General features: G+C 40.4%; 2 protein-coding genes across 2 annotated transcripts in view; one reads left to right on the top strand and one right to left on the bottom strand.

The window, feature by feature from the left end:
* LOC125710035 (Krueppel-like factor 12) overlaps window positions 1–4,352 on the top strand; it is a 30,010-nt gene extending 25,658 nt beyond the window's left edge. The window contains exon 6 of the mRNA XM_048979196.1: window positions 350–4,352. Coding sequence (XP_048835153.1) covers window positions 350–531 — 182 coding nt within the window. The 3' untranslated portion in view covers window positions 532–4,352. The remainder of the gene's footprint in view (window positions 1–349) is intronic.
* Window positions 4,353–16,613: 12,261 nt separating this feature from the next.
* Window positions 16,614–23,175, bottom strand: LOC125710034 (Krueppel-like factor 5). The gene is made up of 4 exons (XM_048979194.1): window positions 22,678–23,175; window positions 20,770–21,601; window positions 20,307–20,366; window positions 16,614–18,587 (listed from the first exon to the last, which is right to left on the bottom strand). The coding sequence occupies exons 1-4, from the start codon at window positions 22,849–22,851 to the stop codon at window positions 18,409–18,411; spliced, it is 1,245 nt and encodes a 414-aa protein (XP_048835151.1). The 5' UTR covers window positions 22,852–23,175; the 3' UTR covers window positions 16,614–18,408.
* Between the last annotated feature and the right edge of the window lie 4,620 nt (window positions 23,176–27,795).

The raw sequence follows: 27,795 nt of genomic DNA, 5'->3' as shown, positions 1-27,795 counted from the left end.
CTTGGTGGGAGAGATCTGACAATCATGACACGACAATATCATGACAAAAAAAAGACTTGAAACTGACTTGCAGCTGACTAAGACCCTTAATGACCAGGTTGTAGTTTGCTTATTTTATTGTTAAAAGTACATATTAGCCATGGGATTTATTTTATTGTTAAAAGTACACATTAGCCATCGGATTGTGCCAGGTCTTTACTGTTCCTGCATGTGAACAGATATTTTAACCTCCGAAGTTTTGATCGCACTATCCAGTATCGTGAACATATTATACAGGCTGAGGTGGTTCAGCAGCTGGCTGATGTATCTGCATTTCATGGCGTTTCCCTTCATGTTCCCGTACCTCCAGGTGAGAAGCCGTACAAATGCACGTGGGACGGCTGCACATGGAAGTTTGCTCGCTCCGACGAGCTGACGCGCCACTACCGCAAGCACACAGGCGTCAAGCCGTTCAAATGCATGGACTGCGAGCGCAGCTTTTCCCGCTCAGACCACCTGGCGCTGCACCGCCGCCGCCACATGCTGGTGTGAGGGTTGGCCGGAGAGGCGTGCGGAGGAGCGGGCTCTCTTCCGCCTGGCGCTCAGCTGGTCTGAAGCACCGTGGTAACTGCCCCTCCTATGCCATGGCAGGATGGGAAAGCCCGGCATCCTGGGATGAAACAGGGTTCGGCTCCACAAATGGGAAGGAATGTCTCCCCCCGCCACAGTATTTGACACCCAAAACTGTTTCCTTTTGAACATACAGGAATAACGTTCAGCGACAGTACATTTTCTTTAATCGTCAATTTTGTTCAGTTTCGGCCTCCTGCTCTTTTCAGCACTTGTGAAACACCAGTGAAGGTGGGCATTGGATCCAGAAGGGGCATTTTGCCCTGGCTGCCACAGGAGACTCGACGCTGACCCACACCCTCAGTCAGGGCCCACCCAACCTTTTTTTTCATGGCCCTAAGCAAGATTTGATTAACCTAGTTGTCATTTGTCATCTTTCTTCCCGTTCTGACGGGTGGGTCAGACGGTGGCCCCCTGGTTCGCTTGCACCTTGGACTGGCCCTGCCCTCAGTGAGCAGTATTGTTGCCCAGGAATCTGATGTCTCCCTTTTACTCCACGGCAGGAGCCAGGAAGCCAAAAGGGATCAATAATCGATGCATGAGTCCCAGATCGCAAAGACCAAAAATGGATGGTAATCGGCTGATGAGACTGGGGTAGACACACAGCTCACGCTTCTCACTTCAGTGTTTCAGCCGATAAAGCAGAGAGACTTTTCTTTTGTAATCCTAAAACCTATGTTCCTGACAATCTATACATCAGTTAGGATACCGCCAGTTACTGACCACCCATATCATGTCAGGATTTAAGGAAAGCCTACTTCTTCTGGAGTTATTTAGATTAATGTCATTAGTGCATTCTGTGCTGTGATTAGCGGTCGTGCAATCTGATTAAGTAAATAGTTCTTAAATATTAAGCATCTATTGTTTCATTTGTTTTAATTCTGATATAATATTGAAAAGAAAGTCCCGTACAGAACATATGTTATTTTATAAAATGTGAACATAATTGTGAAACCAGTATATATTGTTTTAGTCTTAAGCACCTTAAAAAAAAAAAGAAAATCAAAATCCCACAATTTATTCAGAAAATAAAACATGCTATTCGTGTGAGTAAAAGGGAATGCCATTTCTGTTCGTGTATCCAATAAGTAATTACTAAATAACAGTAATTAAGAATGCAGGCCAACTAACCAGGATATAAATTTTGCTGATTCTACACTGTTAGGGATGCACCGATACCATTATTTTCAGAGCGAATACGAGTACTGATACCGATAACAATTAGGGATGTACCATGTCTAAGAATAATATTCAGTATTATAACTTAAAGTATTGGGATAAGCGATAATACACCCAAAAACAACTGAACAAAACAATGCAGGCCTACAGATAACAGGCCAAACAGCTGGCGTTAAGATTTGACACCAGGGTAGGGGGGACTGATCATATCAGGGCTGAACAATGGTTTTTAGTCTCTGCGGAAAGCGTTGGATAGATGGGTTAAATATGATTTAAAAACATCACTTTAAAGCCTTACGCTTACACACTGTTCGGATCTTTCAAGCCGTGGTTCACAAACTTTTTACACCGTATACCACATCACAAAGTATTACTCTCCCCACCTATGACCATTATGACATTGTGCCTGACCGATACGGTGTAAGAGTTTCTGTAATTTTCACTGCACGGGGGTTATCGTTTGACATTTTCTATCTCTGTGCAAGAGATTTACTGCACATTTGGTCGCAGAGTTGCTGCTGAGGGAAATTTCGTCATACTTTTTCTAATATTAATTTTTTAATGTTTATTTAGATTAGACCTACCGATGTTGTATGAACCTGATTTCGTACCTCTTCTTGATAGCTTAGTATTGCGGTTCGCAGTCCGCCATGCTTTTGATTTTATTAACGTTGAAGTTTTTCCAGACTACAGATATCTTGTACCGTGTATTTTGCTCACTAAACATATTGCTCATAGTCATTTTGTATTATCGGTTAAAGGGATTGTCAACGACATGAGCGTGGTATCGGACCCAGTACAGGTCCTAATACAGCGGCACCTCGGTTCTCGAACTTAATCTGTTCCAGATGGCGGTTGGAGAGCTGAGAACCATTTGGTTGATGATTTTTCCCATAAGAAATAATGTAAATTGGATTAGTTCATTCCAGGCCCCCAAACGATTACCTATTTAAACCTGTAAAATACATCTTAATTCTAAAACGATAAAAAAAACATCAAAACCTATAAATACATGGAATAAATGGAAAAATAATTACGCCATTCCATACTATATAGCGAGATCAGACACGCGAACATCTTTATTATACCTGGCAATTATTTCCTATTTAACCTCTATCATTTTTAGCAAACTAAAAACCTTGCTTTTTAGTTTGCTGCTATCACTAACCTTCTTAGGACCATGGCGGCTTATTTCAAAAGACAGTAAAAGTAAAACAAAACACGAGAATATTCACAGCACAGTTCGGCGGAGATAGTTACGTTAGTGATTGACTGACTCCTACGCACGCATTCTTTCCTTTGTTTATGTGCGGAAAGACGTGTGCTTTGTCAGACGGGTTTTAGCGGGAACGGGTCGGTTGATTGAGAACTGAAAATCCGTTCGACAAACGAGACATTTTTTCACCCAACAATATGCCCGAGAACCGAATTGTACGATATTTGAAACATTCGAGAACCGAGGTTCCACTGTATAGGTAAAGGTGCATCCCTGCTTTCTACTGAAGCCTGCATCTTCTCAAAACAAAAAACAGTTCAAATTATCATTAGTTGCACTTGGTTTACGTTGGCCCTATCAATTTGGCGAACTAGTGAAGCACCCAAAATGCTTGACTGGGTTAACAAAAGCCAGTTTGCCCTAAATATAAACAGACAAATCTCAGTATCCTGATGATCACATTAAGCATAAAGATTGTGCTTTAATGTTCATGCTAACGCTTTTGAATTTTATCAGTAAAGCACAATTACCCATAGTTCATAATACCTAACATCAAACATGAAGTCTAATATGACGTCATCTGTGGGTTATTTATGTTTCACTGATGTTAGCCTACATCAGTACATCTGATTTTAGTACTATCTCTGCCTCTGTTTCAGCTTCACTGTCTATCTTTGCTCTCGGTTTCTCAAAATACGTACGATTTAAGTGTGAAAATATGTCACGGATGAGCAATACGTGTAGAGTCCCGAACAGCCGTCCCCTGGCAAGGACAAGGCAGACCCGATGTGTCAAACATGTCAAATATCTGCCCTTCTCCATATACACAGTGCCAATGCCGCATACTTGGAAAGGACTACTTTACACTCTGTATAGTTGTGGAATCAATGCTAGTGGGAATGATGTAATGGCAGAATGGAAACCAAGGAGATCCTGGGTCACAATCTCAGTATCACTTTCATGACGTGTTACAGTTATGAGTAAGGATTGTCCTTTAAGCTGAGCTGTGATTTACATATCAGGAATGCATTTATAGTATTGTTTAAAGTATGTATATTATAGAGTAAGACCAAATGTTTCTTACCTTTTCTCATGCCTTGGTATTGTATTGGAGTGCACATGGAATTAGATTTATTGTTATTGTTACAGTGGTTAGTCAACATTTGCGTTTTTGATTTTGTATTAAGTATTATAAAAGCAGAGTTAATGTAAATGATAAAAGTTAAATTATATACAGTTTGAACTGTCAGCATACTTTTCTGTAATGTACATTCATACTATTCTGGGAACTTAATTTCTGCAAATTGTTTTTTTTTTCTGCAGCAGCATAAAAGGTGTTTTGAAACTATGTGATAAATGTCATAGTATTTCTTTGAAAATCAGTTTAAAATTGGCTGTAAACCTGACTGTGAATGTTCTGTAATTGATAACAAATATCAGTACCTTTTCTGTTCAAATTTGGTTGGTGCTTAAACTTTTCAGTATGTTCATAAACTCTAAGTTACTTTGCTAAAGTCCTTTCAAACGGTAACGAGTGCTTTTTTTGTAAACTGCAAATTATTAAAAAAAAAAAAAAAACCTTAATATATATTTTGGAGTTGTGAACTGGTTTTGAATCTCGTCCGTATTCCTTCGCTTAATTTTTACAGGGCCTCTGTCCCTTCAGCTGTCCTCTCACAGTGCTTTCCCTCGCAATCTCTGTTACCTCTTTTTTGTGGCAGGATTTCAGTAGCATAAAACATGTCAAAATTGTGCAATAATTGTAAACAGTGCCTCCTGTATAATGGACAAATTTATATTGACACACACACACACACATACTAAGTATAAAACGCAAACAATAGACTATTTCTTTTTGATGTCAATATTAGGCCACTCAAATTTAATCCTTTTATTAATATTTAACTAAGAGAAGAGAAATACATGGTGATTTACACTTTGTATTTTGTGGTTGCTGACATCAATTTTATTAAACCTCTTTTACCAGGAAGGCTGCCTGTTCGATTTTTACGGAGTGGTTTTTGTAATTTGCTGGAAATCCTCTGCTGAAGACACAGAGGCCTTTATATGAGTGACAGTAACAAAGCGTCCTTGTTATTCAGTTTGTTGTATTGTTTTCTGTTGTGTATAGGAAATGGTAATTATAAGTGTTAGCAGTGGTTTACACCATTACACTGTAGATATTTATGGGGGTCAGTGCACATCAAATTCTATCAGGAGGGTATACTTTCAGTTATCAGAGTCTTCACTTTCAGTTGTGCTCCAATATCCTGAATGACATTTTCACGATGGATTCAACTGTGAATTTGAGTAAAATTTGACCATCGTTGTGTATGATAATCAAAACAGAGAAACGAATGCACTTCAATAAAGTGGAATTTTATATGTAACAATCATCCAGGACGTCAAAGGGTTTGGTCAGCTAGGCATTCTAATTCTCCTCCAAAAACACCCAGACTTTATATCGGCAGGAGTTTCGTGGAGCCCAAAGCTGTAACGGAGATGAGCAGCTGCTCGATGGCCGGCTTGATGGAACCTCCAAAGGACTTATGCTATGACACGATCAATAGCCTCTCCAAGAAGGAACTCTTATGCAACTTTAGATACGTGGAGTCACACAGGATTGGCCTCCACCTTTATCCTTCTTACATATTTGAAACATTGAGCTGTTGTGCGTGTTACTCATTGGAGAGATTTTTAAAAATGTTATTTAAATTTTTTTTTTTAAATACAAGCCAAAGATCAAACCCTAAATTGAAACATTACAGAGAAGTACAATAGTTATAACAACATGTGAGGTCTACTCTGTGTCGTATCATATGACGCACTATAACCCACAGTTTACTACTGGTTGTATTTTTCAGTACACGTACAGTAGCAGTTCACGGACCAGATATGTTGCGTGTTCACATTCTTCCTGAGGGGGGCAGCACTTTCACAACCTCAAAGCAAAACAATTCACTAACGTTTTTTTCTTCCCTTTTAATGTAGCCAGCAAAGGAGAAACTGGTTAAACTTGTATAAAGCTTTATTGGTTTAACAGGTTAGAACCGGTTTACAATCCCAGGTCTCACAATTGTACTGCTATTTCCTGAGGGAATATGACTAAAACGAATGCTTTTGCAGTAATACATGGAAATAACTTCATAATTGCCGTGAACTATTACCATGCTTGCTGAAACGTCTGACAGGCAACGCATCAACTTGCACGGAAAGCAGTTTTATGCTCATCTAATGACCGCGGGGCTCTGGGACAGCTACTCAGTGTATCTTAGGTGATTTTTGGTCTGCAGGTTTTAACGATCGGGGAGCATTTGTGTTATGCAATCCTTAAACAGAATTACCATTAAAAAAAAAAAAAAAACATTATAGTAATTCATAGTTTGTACTTGGCAAGTATTAACAGGGAAATGGGAGTCAAAAGAGAAATAATGTGTATGAAACCAGTTTATTCTATGTCCAATTAATTAAGAATGTGGTATCACCAGGAAGGCACTGTACAAACAATTAAACTGTCTTAAAGGCTCTGATGAATCAGGCAATCCCAGTGGCAGAGCACTTTTTATGCAAATAATATTTCACTTGGCAGTAATCTTCTGCTCATTGTCCTCCTTCTTGCATCTCTCATGCAAAAGCACTCACATACACACACGCACACACATGCAAGCACTGCGCAATAAATCAGAAGCATAATAGGTTCTAGAATGTCTTTATTGTAGTTATAGTGGGTTGTACTAAACTAAAGGTCAGTAATGTGAACACCGTAGTGTTATATATTTCATCAGATGTTACAAATTAGATTAACTTTTTTTGAGCCAAAGATTTACTTATTTAGTATATACTTTTGTACAACGTGATATATAATTCAGAGAGCATGGTCAGCCAGTCCTTGGAGAAACTGCGGCTTAAAAGGGCCTTGTTTAGGGGCTGAAGGGTGAAATCTCTCTGCCGACCACAGGGATTGAACCAGCGACCATCTGATTACGTGCACGGAGTCCTAACACCCCGGTAGCAGCGGGAGGTCATAAGGACATCGCAGTTACTGTGGTGACAGGCCATTTTGTATTTGCTTGAGAAATGTTACGAAGGTGACACAGTGGTCTGACACCTCAAGAGGTGCTGCAGTTCAAATGCCACCTCCGGTCTGATTGTGTAGAGGTTGCCTGTTATCCCCCATGTCATGCTGGTTTTCTCCCGTAGTCTAAAATACACGCCGTTAGGCAGATGGGTGTCTCTACATTGCCCAGGGTCTATGACTGTGCTTGATTAAGCAGTTGAAAAGATGCATGGGTGGAATTGTTAATCATAGGAACAGAGTAATGCTGCAGCAGTCAGTGTGCACAATATAACGTAAATTACACTTCAGTTTAGGCAATACATTCCATTTCAAGTGTTTAATCCAAGCATGTGAACATGCAATTAAAGGAAAATCACGATATATGACTTATATTTAATTACTTGCTCATTTACATTTAGCCAAAGCATAAACGATGCAGAGTTTGTCAATGATGTGACTCTCAGGTAGGTCGGTAAAAGGTGGTAAATGCAGAAAATGTGTCACTGTATTTGAGCGGAAAACTGCTATGTAAAAATAACAGGATGATTATCTTAGCTCATTCTTGGTGAGGTTTTTCATAATTTAACATTAGAATAACAGTCCCAAAAATGCTTAAGTGCAGCATATAGCACGTATACAATGGCCTTGCCATGTTATTAGCCCTTAACACAAGCAGAGGTTACACAGCTGAATGAAAACTCTGGCCAGGCCACTCAGCATGTGGCATCCACCCCCCTACTTGGTGAATGGGTCTTCACACACCAGTGCCATCTTTAACTTCTTCCATTTGCCATGACTCAGCGCATTCACCCCGTCGTTATTTTTTCCACGGTATTTAAAACGGGGATCTATTTTAGGATGGGTCTTCAGTATACGCGGCTTGATGTCTTTCATTTTTCTGCCGTTTCGCGACAGCAAACGTCAGAGCTGTTAGTTCGACTCATAAATCAGTAGAGCTCCATGGACCCCGTAGCTCTACAGATGTGACTGTACCGTCGGTGGAGAAATAGCCAAGTCGTTCCACGTAGAAATTCCATTTGGAACAATCTAAAGCTTCCTTAACATCTCTCCCTGAAGCAGGGTGGAGCCTCGTCCCACACAGTCCACCGAGAACAGGGTGGGAGTAGCCACAGTTGTGTTTATAGACAGTTTATGGAAATGTGTATGCTCAAGAGATACCTGCACTCGCTTTCTCATTGTGCAAGACGATGATGGGGATCTAGAGCCAGTGTGGAAAAGGACATTCGATAGTGGTGGGAAAGCCCTTAAATGGCATTTGGAGCTTTCTTGAAAAGTTCCACGGTTGTTCTACGGCAAAATATGTGTCATGGCTGTTGGAACACTTTGAAATGTACGGTTTACTTAAAGTCTGAAGATTGTGTTATATTTTCTAAATGTGTGGCAGTTGAAGCAAAACATATATTTATAAATCTGTTAACATTTTTTGTAGTAACTATGGGCAGGTTCTCAGGTTGTTGGTTAAAAGGTGTCGTACGATTTTGGCTGAACTGTTATACAAGTAGCATAGGAAACTAACCGCAAATAATTATTTCCTCTGACACACTAATGCTGAGAAAAGTCCCCTTTGCACTGATCGGCGTTTTTTTAGAAAACTTAATTAGTTTTCATCTCTTTCTGGTTTTTTCTGGAATGGGGTCCTGAATCGTTCATTGTATTAAAATTAGAAGTGACAGAAAGTCCCAATAATCCTAGAAATGCAACATGACTGTGTGTGTTTGCATATGAGTCTGTGTCCCTCCGTGTGAATCAACCTCATCTAATACTCACCACAATCCATCAGTATTAAGTAAAAAAACACCTCATTTTTCTCTTGTATTTTGAACCGGTTTTTCCTCAAGTAGTTAAACCAGAATTTTTGGGGTGAAGTATAACAACTGACTCAATCTGTCACAATAATTATAAATATTATAAAATTAATAACAGGAAAGACTTAAAATATTTAGTTTTCAACACGCAACAACATTTTGTTTGTTTAACAGTTGAAAATGCAGATTTAAATTTCTTTGTTTTTACATTGAATGGGATAGTAACCCTCCCCTTCCATAATAAAACAACACTATAGTTTCATACTTTGTAGAATTAAATAGAAATTATTATTCTTGAAAGCAGCATCTATTTCTCAGTGCAGTTTGCCAAGAGAAAAGGAGCATTTTATCACCAACCATTGCTTCTCCCTGACTACCTCACTTGTTCTGTCGCAGTTTGGGTGGTCTATGATGTTAAACTGGAAAATTGTACTAAAAAACATGTTTGGGAATTGAGGGCAGTCACCAGATGTTTCAGATTCAAGCAAATATTATCTTAAAATATCTGAGCATATTTATTGTTATTATTATTATTATTATTATTATTGCCAGTTGATGGCCATCAAAGACAGGGGGGTGAATTGGAGCCAAGAATTCTAATGCGTTATTTTATACCCCATTAAATATGTATATTGTGTCACCTTTCATAGTAGGGATTTCTTTTCAAAAGTAGTCATTAAATCTACACGTATTTCAAACTCCTGTCGTTTGTAAAAAGCAGACCTGGGAGATGGCCTGCTCTGCTGTAATATACATGTGAACCAAGCTTTGTCCATGGCGGAAGGGGTGCAGTGAAAGGGGGCTGGAACAGTGCCATGGAGCCATATGTTGTACTCTGCTCACCAAAGAACAGAATTAACATTTTTTAAACTATCTGGTAAAATGACTCCTCTTCATTTGTTTGACATGAGCAAGGGAGTGAGCATGAGTCAATGCAGAGTGCCTCTCCCTGCCCCAGAGGCAGAAGGGCCTGTGTTTCAGAACAATAATGTTCACACTGTGAAGCCATGATATAAGAAAAGATGAAGGAGGGAGAAGAGCCACACGTAAGAGGAAACCTCAGGAGGAAATAGCAACGCTGTTTGACTGGATCCACAGGCGCCTGATTGTTTAGTTTGTCTTTCACATCTGAAGTACATTATTCTCCGGTTCTTGGTCGTTCTGTGAATAACCCAGGAACACAGTAATGAAAATCCCCAGACGAACGCTTACATATCATATTTTGTTCAGTTCCTGGAATGATTCAATTTTTAACCAAATGACTAAAGAGAGAAAGAAGCTGCATTTTTTACAAATAATTTCTGCAGCAAATATCCCACGTAACAGTTTTTATCACAATTAAATATATCCGGCAATTAACTGGCTAGTGCACTTTAGATATTTAACTTTTATACGTCAAACTTTCTTCATATATTTACAATATAGGGGAAAAGACTCACAAAGAGTTAAGCATTACACATGCGAAGTCTCACTCTATACCACCTAAAGAATGTTATGAATCATCTTTATTACCAAACGCTTTGCGCTTTCATTGTACATTTATTTTTCATAGTACTTCGTGTTCACTTTAGACCACTGTTACTTATTAATTAATTACTGAAAGGTTAATTTGGGGTTAACATCCCTCTTCTAAACGACATGTCCTGGTCAGGATTATGGGGATTAATTAGTAGAGTAGGGGGACACAGTTAAAAACAATGAAGGTCCAGTTACCTATATTTCATGCCGAAGTCCAAACGAATAATTTTGGTTGCTTTCTGCTGTCAGTGGGATCTGTTTCTTGTTCTTTTTGTGTTGGCCCAGAAGCCGTGACGTTCTCGCCTGTTATTAGGCTGTAAATGTGGGGGAAGTTACCATGGCAAATATATATTATTTTGGTTATAATTGATTCCCAACTCTGACTTCCGTGAGCACGAATCGTCAAAGTGTCTTTGTCTAGCTTTGTAATGTCGCTTCACATTGCTGCTTCCCATGGACTCGGAACAGATCAGACAGGCCATGTACATCCTGCTGGGAGAATAAAGGCATATTTTGCAATTGACTTGTCTTTGAACTCTTTATTTTCATTGTCAACTTTTCTTATTTTTTACTGAGCCATGTTTCAAAGTCGCTAATCTCCTTGCCTCTCGAACAGCGAAGACTAACAATGCCCCTGAGGTACAGAGCAATTGACTGTGAAGCCCAAAGCCATTTAAATAACACATCTGATTGGACAAGATGCAGTATTTTGAAGCTGCTGGTAACTAAGCTACATTATTGTGCGTGAAGCATATTATTAATTACATTCCTATTTTATGGTTCATATATATCGCTAACTAGTGACTTCTAACTAAAAGCATTCACAAAGCAACATAGAGTGTAAGGCTAGAGTACACCCTAGATTGCATTCCATTCCATTGCAGGGGACATATACCCTAGACCAGGGCTCACCAACATGGTTCCCGCAGGCATCAGGATGCCCCCAAGGTCCACATGAGTTGCCTGCGGACCTGTTATAAAAATAGCACAAATCACCAGTGAGCAGCGTGTAAAATTTAATTTTATCCTGTTGCTATTCTTCTTTAATCACATTTGCATTTATATAGATTCGAAAATGACAATATCTTTGTCAAAAAAGCATTTAAAATGTGTTTATTATACATGAAGTTTAGATAAGTTTAGGGGGGGCGTTTCAAACTGGTAGCCCTTCGTATGGCTCAGTACCCGTGAAGTAGCTCCCAGTTTCAAAAAGGATGGTGACCCCTGGTCTAGACTAATTAGTTACCAATTAACCTATCTGCATGTGTTTGGACTGCAGAAGCAAACTCAGGCGGTATTGGGGAAACGTTCCATCTTCAGAGAGAGAGAGCAGAGGTAGGGTTCCAGCCCACAGCACTTGCTTCCCACTTTACCACCACGGCTTGCTAATATCGAGGGCTGTTTGCAACAAATACAATAATAAAAATGCACTACAAAAAAGTTCATTAGTCATTAACAGTAAAATGGGACACACGCCTTTCTCATATATTACAAACAGTGACAGCCATGGTTTCTTAGATTAAGCTGCACTATATATCATAAAACAGATTCCTGACTTGCTGGCGATATTTTTATAATCGCTGCAACTAGAACTTCAATGCAGGCTTTGAATACGTGTGTACGGTACCAGAGCATCCAAGGCCAAAGGTCAAGGATCAACTTAGTAGTTGCGTAAGATAACATGTGTTTTGGATACTTGCATGATGAGCGAGGCAGAACTATCGGCTGCCCCCCCACCTCCCCTTTTATGCGAGTTGGATTTAGCTCATGAGGAGGAGGCCAGATGAGCTTAGGATGACCCAGGATGAGCAGCTGAGATTTTGCTGACAATGTCTGGCTGGATCTTCCAAATGAGATTAATTCATCCCACACCGCCAGACAAATTTCTCCCAAATGTTAAGTGAAACCAGTGGCACTGAGGCAGTAAGGACCCTATTCAAGGCCAAAATGCAGTCAATGCCTGTCATGATGGGAACCCTAGGACCTATTGGTGGACACTGATGATAAGAAACTGTTAAGTTGAAGAAGGAGGCCTTCAGGGAAATGCTTACACAAGGCTTTCCTGAGACCGCTCAGAGGTATCAACAGGCTTGAACGGCTTCGGCGTAGGTGGCTGTAGAGACGAAACTTGTGCAAGGGAGGAGTTTGGAGGGAGACTGACTGGCTATCAAAGATGTTTTGAAGAATCGTTTGACGCCTCAGGAGGGGGACCTTGTTCAGGACATGTTCAGCAGGATTGGGGAAGTGCTGACCAACCCTAAAGATGTTGCTGAGTGCTGTACGGAATAGTTTGAGAAACTCCTTAACCCAGCGCATAAGTCCACTCAGCAGGGAACAGTATCAGAAGTGGAAAGCTACGTACCAGGGCATGAATTCAAAGTCATTTAGAATGGGTGTGGGCCTTTTGCAAGAGTGCATCTTTTCTCCACTCTAGTGGACTTTCATAGATAGGATGTCAAGGTGCCTACATATACTATATGGACAAAGGGATTGGAACACCTGGCTATTACACCTACAGAGGCTTCTATGCCATCCCATTCTAAATCCATAGGCATCAATATGGAGTTGGCCTCCCGTTTGTAGCTCTTACAGCTGCCACTTTTCTGGGAAGGCCTTCTTCATAATTTTGGGGTTTCTCTGTGGGAATTTTTGCCCATTCATCCAGAAGAGCATTTTCTGAGATCAGGCACTGTAATGCTGGACATGAAGGCCTGGCTCACAATCTCCATTCTAGTTCATCCCAAAGGTGTTCGAAGGAGCTGAGGTCAGGGCTCTGTGCGGGCCAGTCTAGGTTTTCCACACCAAACTCACCCAACCATGTCTTTACGGACCTTGCTTTGTGCACTGGGGCACAGTGATGCAGGAACAGAAAACGGTCTTCGTTCCCACAAAGTTCCCACAACCCCCGACAAACAACCTCATAGTGTTGTCCCTCCTCCACCGAACTTTACAGTTGGTACAATGCAGTCAAGCAGGTAATGTTCTCCTGGCTTCCACCCAACCCAGATTCGTCCATCTGACTGCCAGATAGAGTAGTGTGAATCGTCACTCCACAGAACACATTTCCACTGCTCCAGAGTCCAGTGGTGGCAGTGTGCTTTACCCCACTCCATCCGATGCTTAGCATTGCATGATGTGAGGCTTGCATGCAGCTACTCAGCATTGGAAGCCCATTCCATGAAGCTTCCCAATGCACAAATTTTGTGTTGGGGTAAATGCTACAATAAATTTGTAACTGTTTAGTTACTGAGTCAACCAAGAGTTGGCATCATTTACGCACTCAGCATTCGGCAACCCTGCTCTGTTACTTTACATGTTCTGCCACTTTGTGACTGAGTTTCCGTAGTTCCTAAATGATTCTGACAAAAGTCTGACCTGCAGTAATATTAAAGCAAGTATACTGTACAATGTAGTCACCTTTGTGGCCCTGCCTTCAACATTTATGGGCCCCCCTATTACTTGCAAAAGTTCAGCCTTGAGTATATATATTTTTATACACTATTGGTGTCATTTTTACAACAGACCTACTAATATTATATGTAAATATTCAGATTTCTTGTACCTCAAGGTTCCCAACATTTTGATGTTCACAGTAGGAGTGGTTCTAGCTAATGGCAAGATCAGGAACGAAGTGAAGTTTGCCTGGGGCCTGTCTTTTTTTTTTTGAAGGAAGCTTGGCAACAGGGCTAAACTACTTGGGGCTAGGATTAAAATACTTGGGGCTATAGGATTAAAATACTTGGGGCTATAGGCTTAAAATACTTGGGGCAATAGCCCCGAGTGATTGGACCAAATGACACCAATACTTCAAAGACCGGTTTATGTTGTACTGTACAAAAGTTTCACGGGCCGGTGAAACTGCCAGGGAACTGGCAGAAAGATACTGTATGTGATTTTGTAAGTTTGCCCTTTTTTTCAAATGCGAACAGAATGTGGTGAGGGGGTCATAAAAAAGTGAAAAATTATACTTTATTTTTGGAAATTAACCCTTCTGCAAAACCCTCAGTGTTATGCAGCCCAGTGGAAAACTGGCCATGGACTCCTACCTTAAGGTTTACTGTAGATGGCCCATAACACTTAATTGTATCTGTTTATCTAAGAAATGTTTTGAGCTTGTATATCATACATTATCTGTGCTGTACTATTACATAAGCAGTGGGTGCAATGTGTAATGTTCTGCTTATAGCCTACTGGTGATAATTCTGATTAGTGATATGATCACAGTATGATATGATCATTATTATGACACAATTCAAATTCCATTTAGTGTTCTCCTAAGTTTTACATATTTGTTATTAATAAAAAAAATGTTTCTATATGCAAAAAATCAAACCTTTTACGTTTACTTGCCAAAGTAACGATATACAAAATTCACAGTTCGGTACAATCTTTGGTTTTGGTTTCATGGATCGGCGCAGCAGGGAAAACATTTGTTTTGAAATAATTTATTATTAAACCTGCAAAGACAAATACAATTATGAATAGTTGCAGAACAAAGATAATGTGTCTGTCGATATGTTTGAATAACAAAATAAAAAGGCTCACCTGCACGTTGTAAAGATAAATATGTAAAATAAATGTAAATATAGCATCATAAGAATGATAATGACCCCATGTTCTCTACCAAACAGTACGGCTGCTGATCGGCAGGGATGAACAGCCTTATAGATGTTTTAATTTTGCCTGCCAGTAGCGCCCTACATGCCAGAAGGAGATTAACTTGCAGAAATGGTTTCTGCCGCCTGCTGCGGTTGTAGGTAAACATGGATGATGTCGTCTCAATTGAGTTAGCATACTGATTTCCAGTAACATACCCGAGTTCGGTATAACAGAGCCGACAGACAGCCTTGGTCTTACCAACAACTCTCTCCCTCTGTCTTCCTCTCAAGTGCTGGACCAGTCAAGTTTACTGGGAAACCAAAATTTTCCTAAACCGCCGATTATGATTGACTGTAACCAGCGTTATCCATAACCAATTCACAACCACAATTAGCGCAATGTTTTCCATATTGAACATATACTTGTGAATTTATGTTACGCCTGTATCAATAAATGGACACTTTCATCGTGTGTACCGAACCGAAAATTATTTACCGAACGCTACACGATGAATATGTGTATGATTACTGCCGTAATACATGTAAATATAATTTCATACACACAACACAGGTTTGTAATTATATCTTTGTGGGGACTGTCCATTCATTTCTATGGGCAAATCCCAACATGACGACCTTAACCCCCACCCAGCCCTAACATTAACCATAAGTAACCAAACAAAATATGAGACTTTTGGCAGTTTTAGTTTTTGATTGCATTCATCAGTCTTTGTGGAAACCTGAAAAATGGTCTCCACGATGTCAAAGTAACAGTTTTTTGTTATCACATTGTGGGGAACAACAGGTCCCCACAATGTAATATAAAGATAATCCACACACACACAAAGAATGGAAAAATCTAAAGCAGTATACATCCATCCAACAACTTGTTCAGGACTGGGTTGCAGGGTGGTCTGGCTCCTATCCTAGGCAGTATAGAGCACACAAGGCAGGGGAAGAACCTGGATGAGATACGAATTGATCATAGGGCACACATTCACAAACACATGGCGTGAAACATCTCAAGACCCATCTGTTCCGGGAAGACCTCAACTAACCCTCCTACCACTGACCAGGTCAGTCTTCATCTGTGATCCATTATCTGCTCTCTTGCTTATTCCGAATCCTCTTAGTTTTGTACATTTGTTTTGATTTGAATAGCCCATAGCTTTATTATGTGGTTCTTGCCAAATTTGTAATTTATTGCATATCTGTTGCCCCAGTGCCAAGTTGCACTTCTACCTGAGCTTTCATTGGAAGCTCACCCTAGCCACGCGTATGCTTAGCTGGCCCCTTGACAACTCTGAGCTTATGATGTAGTGTTTGATTAACTTGTGCAGTGCTTTACACAAAAGCATCTGGTAAATAGATAAATGTACATTTGGAAGAGAAGCCAGTTCACTTGAATGTGTGTTTTCAGACCGTGGAAGGAAACTGGAGTAACCAAAGGACACCCAAGTGAGCCGAGCTCCACACACACGGATCTGTAAAAACAGAAGCATGAATGGCGATCGACATCCATTTCACAGAAATATATTTCAGTATCCCGAAACAACAGTAGCACATGCAGGGTTATGTGGAAGAAATAAAATTGCAAAAATATCCCAAACTACCTTTTGGAAACCTTTATTTTTCTCTTGCCAGAAACAGTGGCAATCCAACATTGCGATTTCAGTAGATCTCATTATACACTTTTCACAAATATTTAAAGAAAATATATTTCAAGCCAAAAAAATAATATAGTAATAATAATAAATCACACAATGTGGCAGCGGGGCGATCTTTTGTTTGAACTGTTAAAAGAAAGCAATCACACCTGATGAAAGCTATGTACACCACATATCAAGTATTTACATCATTTTAGTTACATAAAATTACCTATTGTCCACGTACCTGATATCACTCTGCTACAAAATTAAAAAAATGAAATTCCAGTAAATAACCAGTAATCCCAAATCCAATATAAAATCATATCACTAAAATAAACCACTGAGAAAGCTCTTCAGACTCTGATTTCCATGGTTTTGTTCTGGAAAACCTAAAAGGCACGTAATAATGAAAAGGCTGTTCTTAACACGTCAGTGTGTTGCTATACATTCATTTGACTTCATTAATCTGAAACAAATCATAAATAGCATGCATATATTTGTAAAAAAAAAAAACGTTTTTACGTGTCTGTACAATATGTCTGTTTCAGTTATTTTAGTCTAATTTGATTTTTTTTTTTAAAAATCCCATTTATAAATGGATATAAATACATTATTAATGATCAGTAGCTGTAGTTTTTTAACCTTGATACAAACTTTTTTCAAACAGAAGAGTGATTCTTTACTGACAAACCTTTTATATGTCCAGTGCTGTGAAATGATGACAAGCATTTTCCAGTTATATCTATAAAGAACATGACTTCAAGTATTCAGTAAAGGAGCTTAATCTGGCAAATTGAATTTTATGCTTATAGATTTTAAGTGTATAGATGAAATATGAATTTTGTACTGAACACCACTGTAGAGTTCTGAAATAGTTGATAAATGCAAATTAGGTACCGTAAATACTTATTGTTTGTGAACAATAATCAAATCGTCAAAATTCCATTGTGTCAATAACTTACACAATTTTGGTCAACATACATAAATACACTTCAGTCATAAGTACTTTGAATACCTGCAATAACCAAAGTAATCATTCTTGACAGGAAGTATTTTAAGTTTCAAGTAAACTCAAACCTTTGTTATTTAGATTTCAGTATGTCATGAGCCACAGTTGTAAGACTGTCTTCAATGCACTCTCCTGACAGTCTGAGGACGCATTATTACACTGACCAGGTGCTTGAGTAAAAACACTGAACAATCCATTGTTACAAGATCACTTGGCAATATGTTGATTATATCACTCAGGCAAGAGTGCAAGAAGATAGTGGAACACTTACACCTAAAAGCAAATTCCATTGCAAATTTACACCTTATGTAAAATGGCATGTCCTGCTTTTTCTTTACATTTGTAATAAAAAAGTAGAAAAAATAAATATTTTAGTGCTTGCAGAAGCAGAATTCTAGAAATACACTTCCAGAATATCTTTGTACATAATATTTTGGGACTTTTAAATCGACATTGACGTGTCAGCGAGGGCGTAACCCATTGGTTATTAATAAAACAAAGGCGAGGGGGGCAACATGAAATATAAACAATATGACCACAAAGCAGTCCCTGCAGCCCCCATTTTTATTTAACATACATAAGAAAAATAACACCTCTCAATTAGCATGTCAAAATGGAATGGGTTAGTTTTGAAAGTTGAGTTTGAAAACTAAAGTAAAATAACATCTCTAAACAGGGCAACAGAGTCGTTTCACATCAAAACATAAGCTAGACGGCTCATGATGAAGATGGCGATGAAGCACCAAGCTAGTTCTGGTGCCTCTTCATGTGGAGGGCCAGGTGGTCAGACCTGGAGAAGCTGCGACTGCATACGGCGCACTGGAAGGGCTTGGCCCCCGTGTGCTTCCTGAAGTGTCTCGTCAGCTCGTCGGAGCGGGCGAAGCGCCAGTCACAGCCCTCCCAGGAGCACTTGTATGGTTTCTCCCCTAAAACGACACGGATTTACACAAACATGAAGCTGAACCAGTTGTGACTATTGTGCCGGTGACAATGCGAACAAAGGCTGCCCCTCCTAGCTGCGGCCGGCCAAGTAAACAGCCCTGCGAAAATACATTACAGAAATAAAGTAAAAACCGAAACGGTTTTCATTTTGAGTTACACTCTGAAGTTTTGCCAAACGTATGCATAATACACAATGTTTGTTGCATTTACTGTGCCAGAAATGGACATTAAAAGTATTTGGGAAAAGCATGTTCCGTATAAAGAAAATATAAAAGACATATAAACCCAAATGAAGACAGGATACAATCAGGAATACATGTGGCAGTAAAAATTACCTTATCACACTGTATTACACTATCACATATTTCTAGAACACATTGAAGTGTCCTAGACCTAACAACACTGAGAGTACATGAGGTAATTTAAGGTTTAGAACAGTAAAGTAAGATTTAACTGTCCTGTAGGCCACTGACTTTTCAAAATGCAGTTTCTGGAATACAGAGGACAAAAGAGAAGCTCTCCGATGGGATTTGTGGCAGGGACACAGGTAAACACCAAACAAAGACGACGTGCATTAACCTGTTTGATCTACCAAGGGTCTACAGACTTCGCCTCGAGCACTTTCCACTGCAAAGGACAGCAAGGATTGTCTCCATCACAGGTGATTACCAGGCTATTATAAAGATCATTTGAGAACGGCAAAGTCCCTTCTTTAGATAATTCAGATAATGGCCACAGACGTACAAGCAGCATGGCTGCCCGGTGTGTTTGTACTGAATGACGTGAAATGAAGCGTCCCACTCACAGTGGGACATAAAGCAGGGGAAGAAAGGCAGAGTAGCCAGTGAACTATTAATGAATTGCTAGCATTAAATGATGCATACATTTATGGTTGGTCAATAAATGCCAATGGTGCTTAGTATGTCCACCAGGATCCCTTATCTGTCTATCTATCCATCTACAATTTAATTACATCCTTAAACAGGTACAGATTTCCCATAAAGGAAAAAAATTTCACTACGAGGGTTAATTACACATCCATACAACAAGCAACCAAATAAAACAGAATCAGATCACTGATATATCCACCCCTCTATACATCCAATTCGTCCAAGACGCAGAACCCAATTCTGAAAGTACAAACTCCAGCAAAACATCATATTAATGGAAACAGACTGTTCAGTCAGTCCATACAGTGCTCTGAACCCAGAGTTCCCTTCAGAGTGCGTATGTATGTATGCATTCAATTTTTAACCATTAGTGACCCATTGTGACATACACTGCAATATGCTGGACTATGCAGACTTCTACCTAATTAGGAAACTGAAGAATCTTAAACGTTTGTCGAAGCCACTACGACATCATCAAACCCTAATTTAAGAGCAAGGAAAATTGGAAGCAAAAATGTGATAGCATGCCACATCAAGAAAAGCCCGATGATCAGATCCACGTAAGGATATTGTGTCCGGTCAATCTGGGTTTTTTTCCTTTCTTAAATAAAAACCAAAATATTTATTTATTTTAAACTTGGAATTTTATCCCGAGAAGCTGTGCGGGATAGTGTTCCGGCAGCATGCTGAATGAATGCGACCGCATGCATGCCAAAAGCGCATTTCTGCCTAGCAACACGGGCGAGACCTGCCAAGTCCGGAGGCCAGCACCTTCAGCAGCTCTCTGCTGACGCTGCTCACTCCGCTTCTTACCTGTGTGAGTCCGCAAGTGGGCTTTCAGATGAGAGGACTTGGTGTACACTTTCTTACATCCTAAAAAGGAGAAAAAAATTTGATTAGACCTGAATGTGGCGCTAGCTTAAATGCATAATACATTAAACACGTTAACCGTACTCCACAGAAATATGGTAATGTTTACAGTATTGATTTAATGAGACGCCATTAAGTAGCACTTTATCTTTTCCAAATGTGCGTCACATTACTGCAGCCTTCGTGTGTGAACGACGCACCCTGCTGACACTCACTTGTGTTTGTGTGTTTGATCTTCCCACCGTTTGTGGATTAAGTGTAAATTCAGAGGCTGTTTCCTATTAATCGTTCAGTGGCGGTAAAAACACGAAAACGAGGTCTAAACGGAAAAACTGACTCCGCAAAGCCACACGACGTAGAACAAGCCCTTTCAGCCTGATGGAAGCCAAAGTGTTGGGATAGTTACCTGGGAAGTCGCAGTGGTGAATCCGTCTTTTCTCCAGATCGGGGTTCGTCCGGCGGTTGTACTTGACAGGCATGGGTTGCATGGGTACGTGCATCGGTGCTGGAAGACTAGGACTGTGGACACTCAGTCTGGAGGCAATGCTGGCCGCATAGGATGGAGGGGGTGTTAGATTATGCTGGGGATCTTTTTGCCTGTTTGGGCTCCCGGGTTCGGAGCTGGGCGGCGAGGGGGGGAAATAGGCCGCTTTATGGCGCTGTTGGACGAAGTTGGGGGGCAGGGAATAGCCCATGTTATGCATGTTACAAAAGGGCTTTACGCCAGTCTGTTGGTCAACGAAGTGCATGCTGGTGATGTTGGAGACCGGGGAGGTTATGGGGAGACCACTATGCGGGTCTACATTGGCCAAGTCTCCTTGAAGGGACACGTCCATCTCGGAGTTCAGGAGCTGAAACAAGGAGCCGTCCTGAGCCATGTCGGCCGAGGGCATTTCCTGCTTGATGTAAACACCGTTGACGCCGGGCCCGTTCGACAGACTGAAGGTGCTGGTGAACTCTGGGAGGGTGGCTGCTGCGCTGCTGTGAGAACAACTGGGGTGCAGGAAAGACTGCACGGGCTCCGCCTTGATGTGTGGGGTGCCGGACCTCGGCGGTCTACATAAACCAGCCCGCAGGTAGGCAAGGTCAGGAAGAAAGACGTTCATGTTGATGCTGTATGGAGAGCCTTCTTCGGTAAAGTACGGGTCCACCATGGAACCTCCGTCCCGCCTCACTTTATTAGCCTCTTGCAAAATCGAAGTTTCGTGTGACAGGTACTTCTCCATCTCTAATTTTGCCTGAGGAAGGACAACAATAATGAGGCACAACCCGTTCATGCTAATGCAAATTATTACATTTTAAATAATAATTAATAAGTGCCGCAATGTACATCTCTCTGCTTCACTGGTCCCAACTGGAGAGAAACGGCCCAGCTATGCAATGAATGTAGACCGCTGAATCCGGCCGCTGTCACGAACGACACACGCATTCATTAGCAGCCTGCGTCCGAATCCAAATACATCTTAAAACCTGTTACCGCACAGAAGCATATGAATAGCGATATTGGGGAGCGTTTACAGCTTAGGTGGGTGGATGACGGTCGACCGTAGTCACCGTTAAAATATTTATCGAGTGCTCCTCAATGACTTTATGCGACATTCCCCCTTCTCATGTTAAGAAAGAAAAAACATGGTCAAAGCCATTCCTAAAAGAGAATCTGCTGACAAATGGAGCATATACTGGGAATCGCGCTGTTTTGGCAATGAATTTCATTTCCCCCATTTTCTCTACCAGCGGTGTCGCCTTTTAAGTAGCGCAGCTGTAGCGTGTATATATCTGCGTGCAAACACAATGGTGAAGGACGGGTCCCCGGCATCCCGATGCAGGAGTATCGCTTTCCCGAATTTCCCCACGGACGTCAGCGGTGCTGAGAAGTTTAATCTCAGCGCTGGAATGACATGCGTGGGCGGGCTGCTCTTCAAGTGACCGTCCGTAACGCGCTCGCTGCGGCCAGTTACACCGAGCAGCGGGGCTCCCCAGACCCGCCGTCTCCTACCTTAGTTTCACTTTGGGGGGGGGGGGGGGGGAGAAAAAAATCAAACAACTGGGATTATATATCCCACCCACTTTGATTTTTCCCCTTTCGCATTAACTGGAAAAAAATATTACTTTGCGGTATCTTACTAAATATACCACATTCTACTATACGGCTATCCTATGCGGAAAACACCTACACGGAACATTTATGCATCATTAATCTTGAATTGAATGCACTTTGTATTCTGGAGTTGGATTCCAAGCCATGTTAAAAAAAAAAAACTAAAAAAGAAAGAAATACTAAAAATGTCCATTTATATAAGAAAGCAGGATTTACCTGAGTGTAGTTACTTTGCAGACTCCTTCCCCTGACTACATTCTTTGTATCCACAGTAAACTGCTGGAGATCTTCCCCCTGGACACCTTCAGGTTGCGCTGGTTTTAGAAGTGTGTAAAAGGCGTCCTCCTCCCCCGGACCCAGCCCAGCACTGATCGTTAACATCGTGACCATAAACACTACTCCCAAAAGCTTAATCACATATGACAGGACCAAGCGCTCGCCGTTTTTAAAAAAAGATCTGCCTGCGTGAAAGAGCCGAGCTGACGACAGTGTAAACGTGCCTCCTCCGCCTATCTTAGGGTACAATTTAAGGATTTACGCTCGGCTCGGTTTGCTGGGCTTCGGGAACGGGGCGGAGCGCAGGGCGCCGGATTGACAAAAGGCTTCGCCTATGGTGTCTGACAAACCTCCGAGCAGTTAAAGATCCCTCTGCCAGATAGAAACTACGACAACAAAGTTAAATTTCCAGAAAGACCTGTGCTTCACGACAATTATAAGCAGTAATGATAGCACTCATTAAAAGTGTTTAAAGGATTTGGTGTAAAACGTCCCTTTTGTGTATGCATGCGTGTTTTGCTTACAAAAACAAACAATTTGTAAAATATCTGTTTTTAACATATCGAGAAAAGATCTGTAAAACTCAATTTATAACAACTGGGGATGCAATTTATACGATTTTATCAGTAGATTTCTTAAAGGATTTAACTCAAGCTGGTTCTGACAACATCAAAACGAAAATTAACTATAAATAGGCGTGCATTTTAATCCCGATCCAACAATATTCATCCTAATTTTTGAGCAGTATCTAAAATAATAATAGCGAGGTACGTCTACAGAACGAAGTAAATGGATTGCAACATACTGGGCGATGGCTCCTGGGATGCATCCCTGTCTGTGCATCTTTTACTGGTTTTGAATGGTAAGCACCGAAACACTGTTCCATATACGATGGAAAATCTTCGCTAATTCATTGTCCATCCATCTATTGCATTTATGTCATACACTCTCAAACTACTTTGTAGACATCGTTTTGAAGTTGTCTGTAAGAGTAGGCTACACAACGAGGAATGAGTAAGAAAGCTGAAAATCAGCACAAATATTTCAAGGAGTGGTGTACAGTTCAGAGGACACCATGCAACTTCGGAAATATTACACAAGATATTACAAGATGCACCCCCTAAAGAACAGGTAGATAATCCTCAGCACCTGCTACTATGGTAGGATATTCGCTTTGTATGGCAACTTAACGCTGGGCTGATACTATTTTAATACGAAATTCTTAATACTCTCCGTGACTCTAACGAGAATAAAGATGTTAGAAATCGGATGAATGACGAAGGGAGTCTTAATATAAAAATATTATGAATTCCAAATACTTAACACACGTGACACTTAGAGAACTCATGCTTCGGACAGTATCTGAAAATGAATCAGTTAACTAAAGCGTATTTTCTGTTTATTGTCCTGTTGTGTCAAATCAGATCCTGCCTCTTCAGCGGATTGAGTCCCGGCTCCGGGTCATTTAATATTTCTATTTATCGCGCCCCCGCCATATGTGCTGGCGCGTAAGTCAACTGAACTGCAGTGCAGCTGTCTGTGTGGACTGCATACTTTATGCCAGCATGCCACTGGAAGTTGTTGAAGTCGGCAAAGACGATGCCAGTGGGGAACATTCAGTGAATGTTTGGATGAAAATAGCCCTATATATTATAGAATAAAGACCAGTAAAGGCCAATACAGTATGCCTGTATGAAAAAAAAAATACACATATCTACTTCTATAAAGAGGAATACGCCACTACTCCAGGCGAATAATCGCGTATAACTGGAAAACAAGCATTTTCTACTTAATAGTATTCTACCTGCTTTACGGACCTATTTATTAGCAGTAGGCTTATATGGTAGTTTATTATTATTATTATTATTATTATCATTATTATTAATAATAATAATAATAATAATAATAATAATAATGTTTATTTATTAGCCCACCACGCATTTTTGTTTAAACTATGTTTTATGAACTTCCCACACTTTATGGTATTTTAAATACCATACTTAGCATGGAACACTCAAACATGGAGACAATTAGTGACGATGCAAGGGTTCGTATTTTCAAAGCAGGAGAATCGAAATGTGATGCAAGGACGAGCAAGCGGCGGGGAGCAGCCCGTGTTGGTGCCCAAGGACGACTTACCTTCAGAGGCAGCTTTGAGGGCTGCACGTGTCCTAAAGCTGCACCACCCAGTGCCGCACATCCATTCAAGCGAAGGCTTTCTGATTCACGCCTTGACAAGTCTTTTGTTGAACTAATAATGTATAGTTCTATAATACTGACGTGCGTCAGACTCCGTGAGTCAAAAGCTGGCCTTCATTGTCATGCGGCAAACATACTGAGTTCTAAAGGCAATAAAGGAAAATTGTAATTAAACACATGTCATAGCAACACTATTTATCCCCCCCCACCCCCAACGTCGCTTCTTCGGGCTTTTTATTTGAGCACATTTCTCCAAACCCGAATAGCTTCCCAGTGAAGCTGCCACCGTAGCAGACCTGGTTTCCTGCCCCATAACACTCCCACGCCTGGTTTCCCTAAAACGTCCGGCACAAAACAGGTCTGAAGGAAGCAGTGCGGCAGCCACAGCCTGAAGTGAGCCAGACTGGGCTACGTTTGGTGCGTAATGCCAACTTGAGGTCTTTTCCGTGGGGCTAAAGAATGACAGAAAGCAGTTAAGAATATGCATTATACCTTATAAATTAGGGACGTAGTATATGGCTTAATGTATGAATTTACTGTGGGCGGCTGGTAAACCTCCATCTGTCCAATAGCTACAGCCGAAAAAGGGACATTATTCCTGTGGTGATTCCTCTCTATATACCTTCACCAAAGCGGAACCAAGATCAATTCACTTTTCATACCTGGGATCCGTGACAAAACTCTGGAAATTTCTGAATGAGGGCGAGAACACTTAAGCGATTTGAAATCTTTTTTTTTGTGATACAATATTTGTCTTCTTCTTTATGATTTGGTAAAACATACAAGTACTGATGTTTTAAATATATTAACCAATATCATAATGCAGTAGTGTGAGGATGTGGAAGTTGTGCTGATGCCTTTTAAGCGTCCAGGTCTCATCTCATGAATACAAATGAATGACTATAGAGTGTGACAGGTTACCTCAGATTTCATAAATATATGTAAGACAGTACAGGATCTGATATGGTTTGGGAATCAGCTTTTTCAGTGGTTTTATCAGCCTTATAAGGCCCTGTCAATACATCCAAAACTACAACTGTGGCAATGCAAAAAAATAAATAAATATATATATATATTCCTGAGTAGTTCATCACTGGAAAACAGAAAATACCATGTGAAAGTATCCCATCCATGAAAGAGTCACGCAGTTCTGCACAAGGAGAAATGCTCCTTCCCTTCATCAAAGGGTTGCCCTGTCAATCGCGTGCATGCAGCAAACCGGGTGTGACAGCAATGATCTCCTACTGCCAATAAAAATCTCCTCCATTTCTTTCAAGTTATATACATCCCTCCTGTGCCACTTAGTCGGCATGCATATTTACGTTTTACATGTTTTACGCACGACCAGAACAAATACATGCAGTGAAAAAGGTGAAAATTAAGACGCAAAGAGTGCCCCAAGCAGACAATGTACCATTCCATTGGGCTGTGTTGTTTCTTTATAAGGCCAATCCTACATGTCACTGAACCCAGTGATGAATGAACAGAATTTTAGAAGCAAACATTATAAAATATAATATAACATAATCTAATATAAGAAAGTTTATTACCACTATATATAGAGCATCAAGATGTCATTTTGGCAGTGAAATGCATTTTGTACACAGTGAATGAGCCTGTTTCTGGCCATATTAACATGTTAATGAAATCAGCCATCTAATCTCCTGTAACTGATAATAAGCTCTTCTCTCCAAAATAGGCATTCTTGGTTTATAAAACATTTATGGGTTTTTTTTGTAATAATTCTGGTTTATGCTTATATGTGACCATCGGTGTCTGACAGGAAATTTATGCCTTTTGCAGGTTTTACACCAAAGTACAGCATATTCGTTAATGCGCACTTATCACTACAGGATGGACTGTGTCATTCTCTGCATATGACCATCAACCAGGTGATAAGAAATGAATACTTTTTAATTGACGTCAAACCTTTCATTTTATGTCCACAAGCTCATGCCAGACCAAGTCTGCTGTACGTCTATTTTCAGAAGTTAAAATATCTTATGTGTGTACTTTACTTCTGAAGTTGCAATATTTAGACATGATATCTTACAATTAAAAATTCAACATAGAGTTGTCAATAATTAGTTCTGCAATGTAATATAAAATAAGGTTTTGCTAGTTAGGAATATTTTTGTTCCTTGTTTACAATGAGAGGACGGAGTAAGAATTGACTTATTATCTACTCGCAGAGAATGATGGTATCAAATGCCTGTTGAGGAAATGTGAGACGTTAAAAAGCCACAGGAGTTCAGAGGAAGCCATGATGGAGAGAGTCATTACCACACAGCTTATTTTTCCACCCATTTTACGGCTATAAATAAAAAAGAACTCTGTCTATTACACTTTATCAGCATGCCGTTCCGATGTGGCATGCTTTCTTAGTCCAGATAAGACTCCAAGTGCCTTTCCAGAGCAAGTCTATAAATGTAAATGCTTGGGAAAAGAGATTTGGAAATTGAAACTTGATTTGTGGAGTTGCAGGCCTGTGGGAGGCACCAGGGCTGCATTCAGCTCTGCATTTGTGTTTGATCAGCAGCCCACAGGTAACCCAATTAATGAAACCCACCTGGCCCTAGTGGGAATAATTGGAATTTTTTTTGCAAGGTTTTATTGGGTTGGCTGGAATAATTTAAGGGGGAGGGAAAAAGGCGGTAGAGGAATATGTCACCTCTGCATGGCATGTGTGTTTGATCTAAAGTTTCCTGTTAGTTTCTCTGAGTGCAGTCAAGTTCAAAGTGCTTCAGAGCCTCCAAGTTGCCAATCTGGTGCTACGCAACTGGAAATAACGGGTTACAGGGAAGATGAAAGATGCTTCAAATTGTTTTTCCAATGGCATTACACAGACAGCTCAACAGC

The sequence above is a fragment of the Brienomyrus brachyistius genome, chromosome 16, assembly GCF_023856365.1.
Source record: "Brienomyrus brachyistius isolate T26 chromosome 16, BBRACH_0.4, whole genome shotgun sequence".
Taxonomy (NCBI): Eukaryota; Metazoa; Chordata; class Actinopteri; order Osteoglossiformes; family Mormyridae; genus Brienomyrus; species Brienomyrus brachyistius.
This window is presented reverse-complemented; position numbering and strand designations above follow the sequence as displayed.

Bases quoted from the DNA above. Each gene is read 5' to 3' on its own strand.
- LOC125710034 (XM_048979194.1), bottom strand. From the start codon at position 22,851: ATGGTCACGATGTTAACGATCAGTGCTGGGCTGGGTCCGGGGGAGGAG. The intron at 21,602-22,677 runs GTAAATCCTGCT...GTCCTTCCTCAG, and splicing joins TGCAAAGTAACTACACTCAG to GCAAAATTAGAGATGGAGAA. The intron at 20,367-20,769 runs GTAACTATCCCA...TCTCCTTTTTAG, and splicing joins TCACCACTGCGACTTCCCAG to GATGTAAGAAAGTGTACACC.